Source organism: Mustela lutreola, chromosome X, assembly GCF_030435805.1.
Source record: "Mustela lutreola isolate mMusLut2 chromosome X, mMusLut2.pri, whole genome shotgun sequence".
In the NCBI taxonomy this organism is placed as follows: domain Eukaryota; kingdom Metazoa; phylum Chordata; class Mammalia; order Carnivora; family Mustelidae; genus Mustela; species Mustela lutreola.
Window position 1 is genome coordinate 119,278,864 of NC_081308.1, and position 13,388 is coordinate 119,292,251.

A 13,388-nucleotide genomic window follows, 5' to 3' on the forward strand; every position below is an offset into this window, starting at 1 on the left:
TTTATTTACAATGGTTCCCACTGTTAAGCATATTTCTTAGATTTATATATATGCTTAACTATTTGTCTTAAATTATTTGAAGAAATACTAAAAATTTCCCAAATTCAATCAGATTGGATGTTTAGTTTTTAAAGATGAAAGCTGTGGAATGGATTCATTAACATTTTAGTTCTACCTTTTCAGGCGCATGCTAAAACCGATTATGTATTTTACCAGAGCCACATGACAAAGGTTTTAGTTCTCTGAATGTCTACATAATTTTTGTCATTTCCCTATATATATCCCCTCCCAGGACAGTGAAGAACCATACCCTCAGGCTTTGTTTGGTCACCAAGGAATTTCACCGGCAATAGTAACTCTTGGGCAGCTTAGACATTAAAAAGCACCACTCCTGATACCTTGGAGAGTTAGTGTAAGAGGATCCTGAAAGACAAAACTCTCTAATTGGAGAAAGAGGGCGTTTTTAAACAACTCTAAAGAGCCTTCCCCAAATGGCCTTTCACCTTTCCTCATCTCATGTTCAATTCTGACTGCCCATATGGCGGAGAGAGGATGCTTCCTCCAAGCCTTTCACCACAGCCATCCCATTCAGTGGTTCATGCTGGCTCTCTCCCACCTTTCAGCAAGCATAACCTACTATTTTGGATGTCTTACCTAAGATGCCTCCAGGGTAATGTGACATTTAATATTTAAGTCTCGGTAGATATGTGAATCATCTCACTTCTTTCCTACAAATTTCCCTTGTGTGCCTTCAAGACCACTCACTTCTTGGCTACTTGTAGGTAACTTTTCCAACCCTTCTCATTTTTCCAATGTCCATGTAGCACTTCTCAGATTCCTATTTCCAGACTAAAAGCACTGCCTTCAAGGCTTCAAGGCAATCGTTTCTGTCAAGACTTTAGTGATTTAAACTTGCCCTACTATATGTTGGCTAATTGAACATAATGAAATAAATAAATTAAAACAAATAAAATAAAAATTTAAAAAATAAACAAACTTGCCCTACTGAGTAGCCTAGTATTGTTTTAAACCTGAGGGATTATGTTCATCTCAGAAAGTGTATTACCCAGACTTAGGTGTTCTGCAGCATAGGTGGAGAGTATGCAGATATTCACATGCTGAATGTTGTTCTGAGTATTTGCATTCAAGAAACTACAATCTAATGGTATTGGGAAAACTGGACAGCAACATGCAGAAGAACGAAACGGACCACTTTCTTACACCATACACAAATATAAATTCAAAATGGATGAAAGACCTAAGTGTGAGAGAGGAAACCATCAAAATTCTAGAGGAGAACACAGGCAGCAACCTCTCTGATCTCGGCCATACCAACTTCTTACTAACATGTCACCAGAAGCAAGGGAAAGCAAAGTAAAAATGAACTATTGGGACTTCATTAAGATAAAAAGCTTCTGCACAGGGAAGGAAACAATCAACAAAACTAAAAGGCGGCCTACAGAATGGGAGAAGATATTTGCAAACAACATATCTGATAAAGGGTTAGTATCCAAAATCTATAAAGAACATATCGAACTCAACATCCAAAAAAACAAATAATCCAGTTAAGAAACAGAAGATGTGAATAAACATTTTTCCAAAGACGATATACAGATGGCTAATAGGCACATGAAAAGATGATCAACCTCACTCATCATTAGGGAAATACAAATCAAAACCCCGATGAGACACTACCTCACACCTGTGAGAATGGCTAAAATTAACAACACAGTAAACAACAGATGTTAATGAGAATGGGGATAAAAGGGAACCCTCATATACTGTTGGTGGGAATGCAAACTGTTGCAGCCACAGTATGGAGGTCTCCCAAAAAGTTAAAAATAGAAGTACCCTAAGATTCAGCAATTGAGCTACTGGATATCTACATAAAGGACACAAAAATACAGATTTGAAGATATACATGAACCCTGATGCTTATAGTAGCATTATCAACAATAGCCAAACTATGGAAAGAGCCCAAATGTCCATCGACTGATGAACAGATAAAAAAGAGGTGGTATGTATATATACAATGGAATTTTACTCAGCCATCAAAAAGAATGAAATCTTGGGGCTCCTGGGTGGTTAAGCATCCAACCCTTGGTTTCAGTTCAGGTCATGATCTCCAGGTTGGGCGATGGAGACCGGCATCAGGCTCCACACTCAGTGGGGAATCTGCTTCTCCCTCTCCCTCTCCCTCTGCCCCTCCCCCCAGCTCATGTACACACGTGCACTCTTTTTCACTCTCTCAAATAAATAAATAAACCTTCAAAAGAAAAGTTATTTGCAAATGTAATTAATTAAAGAATACCAAGATCAGATCATCCTGGGTTATCTGGAAAGGCCTTAAATCAAATGACAAATGTCCTTAGAAGAACAGGAAAATATACAGAATACCCAAAGGAGGGACATGGGGAGAAGGTAATGAGAAGATGGGGGCAGATATTTGAATTATGCAGCCCCAAGTCAAGGAATGCTTAGAGCCACGAGAAAATGTAAAAAGCAAGGAGGAATTTTTCCCTAGAGTCTTGGGAAGAAGTGCAGTCCTGTCAACACCTTGATTTCAGACTTCAGGCCTCTAGAACTGTGAAAGAATATATTTCTGCGGGCATCAGGATGGCAAAGCTGGTTAAACATCTGACTCTTGGTTTTAGCGGAGGTTGTGATCTCAGGACTGTGAGATAGAGCCCTGCATTGGGCTCCACACTCAGTGCAGAGTTTGCTTAAGATTCTCTCTCCCTTTCCCTCTGCCTCTCCCCCCATAAAATACATAAGTAAATTTAAAATAGAGAATACAGGATGCCTGGGGGGCTCAATTATTTAAGTGTATGCCTTTGGCTCAGGTCATGATCCTGGGATTCTGGATCAAATCCCGCATCAGGCGCCCTGCTTAGCAGGGAGGCTGCATCTCCCTCTGCCTGTCACTCCCACTGCTTGTGCTCTCACTCTCCCTTGCTGACAAATAAATAAATAAAGTCTCTAATAAGTAAGTAAATAAATAAATATGAGTAAACAAGATATAAATATTAATATCAATAAATAAATAATAAAAAATACTATATTTCTTTTTTAAGATACCCAGTCTGTGGTAATTCGTTATGGTAACCCTAGGAAACTAATACACAGATGTAAGAATTACAGGGGACAGTAAAGTTACAGAAAATATGCAGAAAAAATGTATGGAGTGAAACATTTAAAGTATTGAAAGAAAAAATAATCCACCAACCTAGAATTCCATATCCAGCAAAATTGTTCTTCAAAAATGAAAGGAAAAATAAAGAATTCCTCAGAGATCAACTGAAGGTATTCATTGCCTATACATGCACCTTGAAAGAAATGTTAAAAAGAAGTTCTTAAGACAGAAGGCAAAAAGCATAGGTCAAAACCTTCAATCTACATAAAGAAAGGTAGAGCAGTAGAGAAGGAATAAATGAATAAAATGATCTATTTTTCTTATTCTTAATTGATCTAACTGATAACTGCCTAGTAATAATGTATTAGATGATTATAGTATATGCATAAGAAAAATGGATAATAGGAAGGAATTGGGAACACTCTTTAATAAAATATATATAGTACATGTGAAGCAGTTAAGTGTTATTTCAAGGTAGACTTTTATGAATTACAAATGTAATGGTAAACTAGGAAAATTGTTAAAAACTTTTAAAAACATATATTTTGGTGAAACATACCATTGCTTTATATCAAGATCTCTTTTGTGCAAATGATTTTTTAAAAAATCAGTGGCATATTTCACCAGAATAATAAATGTCAATTGAATTTTTAAAATCACATTTTTCATATACCAGGAGAGCTCACTAAATAAGGAAAATAAAAAATACTTCTAATTAAAGAAATAAAGACATATATTTAATAAGTTCAGACAGAGAAAGACAAATACTGTAAGATCTCACTTACATGTAGAAACCAAAAAACCGGGACACCTGGGTGACTCAGTGGGTTAAAGCCTCTGCCTTCGGCTCAGGTTGTGATCTCAGGGTCCTGGGATCAAGCCCCGCATCGGGCTCTCTGCTCGGCAGGGAGCCTGCTTCCTCCTCTCTCTCTGCCTGCCTCTTTGCCTACTTGTGAGCTCTCTCTCTCTGTCAAATAAATAAATAAAATCTTAAAAAAAAAAAGAATCTAAAAAACTAAACTCACAGAAACAGAGAATAGATTGGTGGTTTCCTGGGTGGAGGTGGGGGGTTGGTAGAAATGGGTGAAGGTAGACAAAGGCTACACACTTCCAGTTATAAGATGAATAAGTTCTAGGGATATAATATATAGCATGATGATTAAAGTTTATACATACACAAAAAAATTGTAATGCTATGATTATTGGACATTTTAAACTAACCTTATTGGGGTAATCATTTTGCAATACATGTGTATATCAAATTACTATGTTGCTTACCTTAAACTTACACAATGTTATATGTCATTTATATCTCAGTAAGGCTGTAAAAGGTTATCTTTGATGTACTAAGTGATAAGAGAGGAGATAAAATGGAAACATATTAAGTATTCAAAATCAAAGAATGTAGGGAAAACAGGAGAAAAAAGGAGCTGTAAAATAAGTGGAATAAATAAAAAACAGTTACAAACATGATAAATATTAATCCAACAATATCAAAACTTTAAATGTGAATGACCTATATACACTAGTTAAAAGACACAGATAGCCAAAGTGATAGAAAAAATATCCAATCATAGTTTGTCTATAATAAATTGATATTAAATACAAAGATTCAGATAGGCTAAAGTAAAGGGATGGAAAGAATTATGCCATACTAGCAATAATCAAAGGAAAGCTACTGTAGCTATATTAATTACATAGAAGCAGATTTTAGAGCAAGGGGGATTATCAGGGATACAGAAGGGTATTACATACTGAAAAAGGAGTCAATTCTCCAAGAAGATATTAAATGCATATGTGACTAAAAACAAAGTGTCAGAACATGTGAAACAAAATCTGATAGAGATGAGAGGAGAAATAGACAAATCCACTATTCTATTTCAAGACTTCAATACTACTCTGTCAGAAGTTGATAGATCAAACAGGCAGAAAATCAGTAGGGATACAGGTGACCTGAACAGTATTATCAATCCACTTGATCTACTTGACACTTATAAAATACTCCATCCAACATCAACAGAGTGTATATTCTCAAGTGACATAAAATATTTATCAAGACAGAAAAAAATCAGAGCCATTAAACACACCTTAATAAATTCAGAAGAACAGAAATCATACAAAGTATGTTCATAAGCTGCAAAGCAATTAAACCAGAAAGCAATAGCAAGAAGTCTGAGTATCCCCCAAATATCTGGATATTAAATAACACACTTCTAAATAAATAATTCATGAGTCAAAAAAAAAAAAAACTCAGAGACCAAAAAACTTATGGTCACTTAGGTCAAAAACTATATATATATCTATATCTATATATATATATAATATATAGATATAGATAGATCAGATCTATCTATAGATCTAACTAAACTAACACAAAAATCAGTGGTGTTTCTATGCATAAACAATGAACAATTGAAAATGGAAATTAAGAAATCAATCCAATTCACAATAGCAACAAAAAGATTAAAGTATTTAAGAATAATGTAACCAAAGAGGTAAAAGACTTTTACACTGAAAATTATAAAACATCAATGAAGGAAATTAAAGAACACAGAGATAAAAGTAAAGACTTCTATGTTCATGGATTGTACGAATTGATATTGGCAAAAAAAAAAAAAAAATCCACCCAAAAGTGGTCTACAGAGTCCATACAACCCCTATCAAAATTCCACAGGCATTCTTTATAGAAATAGAAAAAAAAAGTCTTAAAATTTTATATGGAACCACAAGGACCCTGAATAGCCAAAGCAAATATAAGCAAAAAGAACAAAGCTGGAGGCATTACACTTCTTTCTTTCAAAATACATTAGAAATCTACAGCAATCAAACAATATGGTGAAAAATAGACCAATGAAACAGAAAGAAGAGATCAGACATAAGTCCACACATCTACAGTCAAGCGATCTTGGACAAGAGTTCCCAGAGTATACAATGGGGAAAGGATCATCTCTTCAATAAATGATTGAGAAAACAAGATCTACACATACAGAAGACTGAAATTGGAACTCTATCTCACACAGCACACAAAAATCAACTCCAAATGGATTAAAGACTTAGATGTAAGACCTGAAACTTTAAAACTACTAGGAAAAAAATAGACACTGGTCTTAGCAATGATTTTTTGTTTATGACACCCAAAGCACAGACAGCAAAAGCAAAAATAGAAAAGTGGGATTGCATCAAACTGAAGAGCTTCTGTATAAGCAAAGGAAACAATCAACAGTGTGAAAAGGCAACTTACTGAATGGAAGAAAATACTTGCAAATCATCTATCTAATTAGGGTTAACACCCAAAATATGTAAGTAACACGAACAACTCAATAGCAAAAAACAAACTGAATTTAAAAATATGTGCTAAGGACCAGAATAAACATTTCTCCTAAGAAGACATACAAATGGCCCACAGGTATATGAAGAGGTGCTCAGCATCACTAATCATCAGGGAAATCCAAATCAAAACCACAATGAGATACCACTTTTTACCTGTGAGGATAGCTATTTTCAAAAAAGATAAGAGATAACAAAGGTTGGCAAGGATGTGGAGAAAAGGGTATTCTTGTACACTTTCTTAATGGTAATGTAAATTGGTACAAGCATGATGGAAGACAGCATGAAGGTTTTTCAACAAATTAAAAATAGGACTCCCATATAATCTAGCAATCGCACTTCTGGGTATGTATCCAAGGGAAAATGAAATCAGTATCTGAAAGGGCTATCTGAGTTCCATGTTCATTGCTGCATTACTTGCAGGAACCCAGATAAGGAAATAACCAAGTGTCAGTTAATTAACAGATGGATAAAGAAAATGTGAGATATGTACAAAAATGTGAGATATATATATATATATATATATATGTATATATATATATACATGGAAATGTGATATATATTAATATATTATTATAGATCATTAATTAATCAACATTCTATTCCATTGTGTCATTGCAATATTATTCAGCTTTTTTTAAAAATGGAAATCTTGCTCTTTGTGACAATATTGAAGAAACTGGAGGCCATTAATCTAAGTGTAATAAGTCAGGCGGAAAGGGACAAATACTGCATGATCTCAAATATATGCGGAATTCAACAAAGTCGAATTCATAAAAGTAGAGTGGGATGGTGGTGCGGGAAATGGAGAGATTGCAGTAAAAGGGTGTAAAGGTTCAGTTATATGGGATGAATACGTTCTGGAGCTCTAATATACAGCATGGTGACTACAGTTGACTGTATTCTACTATCCACTTAAAATTTGCTAAGAGAGTTGACCTGAAGTGTTCTCACCACACACACACACACACACACACACACACACACACACAATGGTAACTATGTGAGGTGATGGATATGTTATTTAGCTCAATTGTCATAATCATTTCACAATACATATCTAAACCTTACACCATATACCTTAAATGCATACAATTTTTATTTGTCAAGTACAGTTCAATAAAACTGGAAAAATTAAATTTGATAAAAAACACTACCCTTTCTCTCATTGATACTGCAACCTTTAATTGATTTGTCTCTAGGAAAATGCAAAAAGTGTAGGGTAATAAATGCATTATGAGTTTTTTTAAATATACCATTCATCACAGCATGAAAATCCAAAGATTACCTAAGAAAAAGCTTCACGAAAATGTTCAAGGCCTTTATGGAGACAACTATAAAATGTTTCTGATGGATTCAGAATACTAGAAATTTGTCAATTGTCCTTAAATTATTTACAAATTTATTGCCTTACCTGAATGTGACAAGATGACAAATTTGGATGCTGTGCTCCGCTCTTGGTTTAAAGTGGATGGGCTCAGGGCGCCTGGGTGGCTCAGATAGAGTCTGCCTTCAGCTCAGGTCTTGATCTCAGGGTCCTAAGATAGAGTCCCACGTCAAGCTCTCAGCTTCACCCTCTGCCTTCCCCCCTTCCTGCTCTCTCTCTCCCCCTCTGTCTCTCTCTTTAATTAGTAAATAAAATCTTAAAAAAAATAATGAAGTGGGAGAGCTCAAGTCCATATAGGGAGAAGGCCAACTACATGCCAGAAGTCAAGGTGATGATCCTAAGGGAAAACTAAGAATTGCCACCGCAGAAGAGATTGGCCCCCACACCCATCCTAGCCTGTTAGCCTTGGGAAGCCTTGGAACATGACGACCAGATGTGGCACACCCTGACTTCCACTGGAGAGGGGGTACATTTTCAGGGAGTTATGGGCTTTGATCTGAGGGGCAGGGCTCAGGTCAGCAGAGGGAGGAATACCAGGCCCTGCCAGGCATCAAGATGAGGACCCTTATGGAGGGCTGAATTGGCCACCCACCCCAAACGCACACCTGCTTTCAGCCCTGGGAGGTCCCAGGAACAGGTATCAACCACCACCCAACTATCACCTGCATTTGTGTGGTGGGCATTTCAGGGAGATGGGAACCTTGTGAAGGCAGAGGGTACAGGCCGTATCGGGAAGAAGCCTAATTGCGGAGGACTTGCGGAGGACTGAGTGTAAACCCCCAACCCATAATATATGGGGAGCCACAAAGAAACCTACCCTGACTTTACTGTCAGCTCCTACAGACCCCACACAAGCCTGTCATGCTAAGACCTAGCCTCGTTAGTACCTTGGTGAGATAAGGGCCTTATCGTGACAGGTGAGGTCTCAGCTCAACAGAGAGAGGGTGCCCAGCCAGTGCAAGGAGTCAAGGTAAGCACGCAGGAGTTCTCCCATCCCGGGCGATTGGAAGCCACCCCACTCTACTATCAGCCCTGGGAAACACCAGGCTGAGTACAGGAATGTGTCGTGTCCTAACTTCGGGAATTTGAGGGAGGTGAGATTTACTCTTAGGGGGCTGGACTCTCCTCAGCAGAGGGAGGAGTCTTAGGCCCCACCAGTTTTCAAAGTAAAGAACTAGGAGGAACAAGGGGACCTCTCACCAGATAGATGGGGCCCTCAATCCCGCCCTGCCCCCAAGTCATCCCTGGAAGGCCTCAGGCAGTTCCCGGAAGTGACGTATACTAACTTCCGCCTCAGGCGTCTGAGGGACGTGAGGCTTCGTCATTGGGGCGTGGACTCAGATCTTCGGAAGGACGTGTCCCAGGCGTTAAGGTGAGGACTCGGAGGAAGGACGAAGGGGAACTCTCACCTCGCGGGAGGGTTTGCTCCTCCCCTTCCTCCACCCCCAGCATCCGGCCCTCACGGCCCAGCATTCTGGCCCCGCCCCGCCCCGCCTCTCCCCGCCCCTAGCGTCTTCCCAGAATGCTCTGCTCAGCGCCCCGTGCGTGTTTTATCCGGACGTCGATCGTGGGGGTCTGAGGGACGCGAGGCTTTTCCTGAAGGAAGCTGATTCAGGTTGCCGGAGGAAGGAGGCCCAGGCTCTGGCTGGTGCTAAGGTGAGGATTCCAAGAAAGGACTGAGGGGATCCCTCACCGCAGAGGGGGTGCCCAAGCCCCCACCCGCCCCTTGCTGTCTGCCCCGAAGGCCCCTCGCAGGGCCCCAGATGTGTCCTATCAGGACGTCCATCTTACGAGTCTGAGGGCCATGAGGCTTTCTCGGATGGGTACTTGGTCGTCCGAGGGACGTGTCTCAGGCTCTGGGAGGCAATTAAAGCGAGAAAACCCAGAATAAGGACAAAGGGGCGCGATCACGGCTCATTTCTATCTTGCGCATTGTCTGCCTTAGAAGCGGCGCGCAGAGCCCCGGATGTGGCGTCTCCGGACCTCCCATCTTGGGGAGTCTGAGGAATGAGGCTTTTTTTTTTTTTTTTTACGATTTTTTAAATTTATTTGACAGAGAGGGAGAAATCACAAGTAGGCAGAGAGGCAGGCAGAGGGGAAGAAGCAGGCCCCTGACACGGGGCTCGATTTCAGGACCCCGGGATCACGATCTGAGCCGAAGGCAGAGGCTTAATCCCCTGAGCCACCCAAGCGCCCCTGAATGAGGCTTTTTCTGAGGGTCGTGAACTCAAGCCATCGGAGGGAGGAGGCCTAGGCTCAGCTGGGCGGTGAGATGAAGACCCTTGTGGAGGGCTGAGGGGATCTCCCTCCAGACAGAAGGCAACACACAGATACCCTTCCTGTTGTCCGCCTCGGGAGGCCCTGGGCAGCGCAGTGAGGCAGAGGCATCTCTCCCAACTGTCTGTGCTGCTTTGGGGGTGGTTTCCGGGAGATGGGTGCCTTGGCCTGAGGGTCTCATTCCCCCGTGTGCAGAAGGGAGACAGGGTGCGGGCCTCATCAGGAATAAACACCCAAGTACTTGGGAAGGGTTGTGAGTACGCCCCCCCCCCCCGAACCTAGAGAAACCTACACAGAAATAGATCCGGATCCCTTCTGTCAGCCCTGGGGACCCCGAAAGATAGTGTCAGGCTGACCTTCCTTCAATTTCCAAATCGGGGGTCTCGGAGAGTGAGAGCCTGGGTTGAAGGACCCGATATCCGATGATTATAGGAGTTGCAGGCCCTGGCAGGTGTAAAGGTGAGGACCTGAAGGTAAGGCTGAGAGGATGGAGAGGGCCCAACAGAAACTTGTCCTTTCACAGCGGTGAGAGGTCCCAGGCAGGGCTGTCAGATACAGATGTCCCCTCTACCCTCCTCATTTCCTTACCTGGTGTGTTTGGGAGATGAGGGCTTTTGTTGTCACTGCTGACAAAGTTGAGTTTCTTGCATTATTCCTCTCTCACTCAGGCCTGTTGGTTGCCATCCCCTGCCTGCTGCCCCCAGCACAACTCATCATGCCTCGCCGTAAGAAGAATCATAGCTGCAAGTCTGAAGCAGGCCTTAAGGCCCCGAAGGGAGCTCAGGGCGCAGTGGGTGCACCGGTTCCCGTAACTGGGAAGGAAGCCGCCGCCTCCTCTCTCTCTCCTTCGATCCAGGGCACCCCAGAGGTGGTGTCTGCTGCTGGAAAACCACGTGTTCGCAAGAGTTCTCAGAAAGCCGGCTCCTCCACCATGGTCAAAGCCACACCATCGAGCAAACCAGAGGAGGGCTCCAGCAGCCCAAAACAGGGTCCAAGCACCCCCCAGGCTCCACCAGATCCTGAGTCATCGCTCAGTGATGCGCTCAACCAGAAGATGGCTGAATTGGTGCAGTTCCTGAGTGCCAAGTATGTAACAAAGGAGCCTATCACAGAGGCAGAAATGCTGGAGAGTGTCCTCAAAGAGCACAAGGGCCACTTCCCTGTGATCTTCAGAAAAGCCTGTGAGTGCATGGAGATCGTCTTCGGCATCGAAGTGAAGGAAAGAGACCCCATCAACCGTTCCTATGTGCTTGTCAGAACCCTAGATCTCACCTACGATGGGTTGCTGAGTGATGACCTGGGCATGCCCAAGACCGGCCTCCTGATCCTTATCCTGGGTGTGATCTTTGTGGAGGGCAACCGTGCTTCCGAGAAGAGGATCTGGGAGGTGCTGAAGAAGATAGGAGTGCGAGCTGGGAGGAAGGATTTCATCTATGGGGAGCCCAGGAAGCTGATCACCAAAGATTTCGTGCAGGAAAAGTACCTGGAGTACCGCCAGGTGCCCAACAGCAATCCTCCACGCTACGAGTTTCTGTGGGGTCCCAGGGCCCACAGTGAAACCAGCAAGATGAAAGTCCTGCAGTATTTTGCCAAGGTCAGTGGCACTGACCCCACTTCCTTCCCATCCTGGTATGAGGAGGCTTTGAGAGATGAAAGAGAGCGAGCGGAGGCCAGAGTTGCGGCCACCAATGATAGTGGGGGCAAGGCCAATGAGAGTTCCAGTGACCCACTTGGCAGCTGCTCCCGCCCTAAGTGAAGTCTGAAGAAGATCCTCCACTCTGTTTGAAGAGGGCAATCAAGGCTCTAAATAGTGGAGGACTGAATTGCAGATTTTACCTTTATTCCTTTTTAGTAGTTTTCAAATATTCTTCTTTCTAAAAGGTTTTATAGCTTCAGAGTCTAGATTCATGAATGATACCGGTCACATGTTTATTGCTGTTTATTAGATTTAAGAATAAGAATTTTGCTCTTCTGGAAAACCTGCTAGGAAACTTTTATCTTAATTTTTGATCTGGAAGAGGATAGTATAGCACTGACAGCGGAATTTCCTTAGAAATATGGAAGAGCCCAGCTGTAAAATAGATGGGATCAAGAAATAGAGGGGGAAATACTAAATATGGTTCTCCTAGGATTCCTGTATCCCATTTAATCTTTTAGGTAGTAAAATTAAAGATCTGTACTTGGATTTGTTTGTTTGGCTAAAGAATGCATGAAAAATTAAATCTTAATAAATGAAAGCCCTGGCTCACTGGGTCATTTATTCTTACAAGCGTTTTACGGGTAAGAGAAAGTCTAGAATGCAAAACTGCTTTTAGCAGTTCCTTTGGGATCATGGGTAAACCAGAGAGAAATCTCTATCTGCAGTAGATACGGAAGGTGCCACCAAACTCCCTGAAGAAACCATGTGTTCTATATGCGTTCTCACCGGATTTCCAGAGAATAGGGGGCTATTTCTTTGAGCTGGTGCCCAGGGACTAGCACTTCATCACTGGCCTGGGAAAACCCAGAGCCCACTCCTTTGAAAAGGCATTTTAATTATCTTGAGTGTGATCTGGCTAACTCTAAGCAAGGGCTAGACTTTTGGTGGGGGTGAAAGGAGTGAAAATAGTGGTTTGGATGGAAGAGCAGCTGGGAGGGAGGAACAGAATTAATCCTTGACTCAAATTCTGGGAGCTTTCAGTTACATTTAGCTGGGGAAGGCTTCCCCACTTCCAAATTAAATAATATATCCACGAACAGGGACATTTTGTAGAGTATCTTTACAAAGCAGCATCTTTGGCTCACTTCATGGTTTGTGTCCTGGAGTGCTGCATATTCTCTGAGATGCCATGGAAAACACACGAGAGAGAGAGAGAGAGTCAAATCTGGTGTCAAAATCATATTAGCATTTACTGCTCTTTATTAAAGATCCAGTAAATGTCAGGCACTTTACTTTCATTACATACATTCTAGCAGTTCTACAAGACAGGGCTTATCAAACCCACTTCACAGCTGAAGAACCTAAGGCTCAGCACATGGCAGTTTGCCCAAGATCACATGGCCAGTATGTGACAGGGCTGGGACTAGATCCCTGGTCCGAATTTGTCTAAGCCCAGGTTGGTTCTCACTCTTCCCAGCCTGAGGCTGACCTGTCTCTTGGCTCATTTCTCTTCTCCATGCTCTATAAGGTTTTTCAGGCAACAAAAAGATGGGTCTTATGGCCAAAGTAGGCCCAAAGAAGGAAGGGGTCAATGACAAACAGGACTTGGGGGCCATCTGAGCTTT

At 41.8% G+C, this 13,388-nt stretch overlaps 1 protein-coding gene across 1 annotated transcript; it reads left to right on the forward strand.

Annotated features, from left to right (window-relative positions):
- The first annotated feature begins 9,385 nt into the window (after positions 1 to 9,385).
- Positions 9,386 to 12,327, forward strand: LOC131821500 (putative MAGE domain-containing protein MAGEA13P). Its single transcript, XM_059157651.1, has 2 exons — positions 9,386 to 9,503; positions 10,793 to 12,327. The coding sequence occupies exon 2, from the start codon at positions 10,840 to 10,842 to the stop codon at positions 11,878 to 11,880; it is 1,041 nt and encodes a 346-aa protein (XP_059013634.1). The 5' UTR covers positions 9,386 to 9,503; positions 10,793 to 10,839; the 3' UTR covers positions 11,881 to 12,327.
- Positions 12,328 to 13,388: the final 1,061 nt, after the last annotated feature.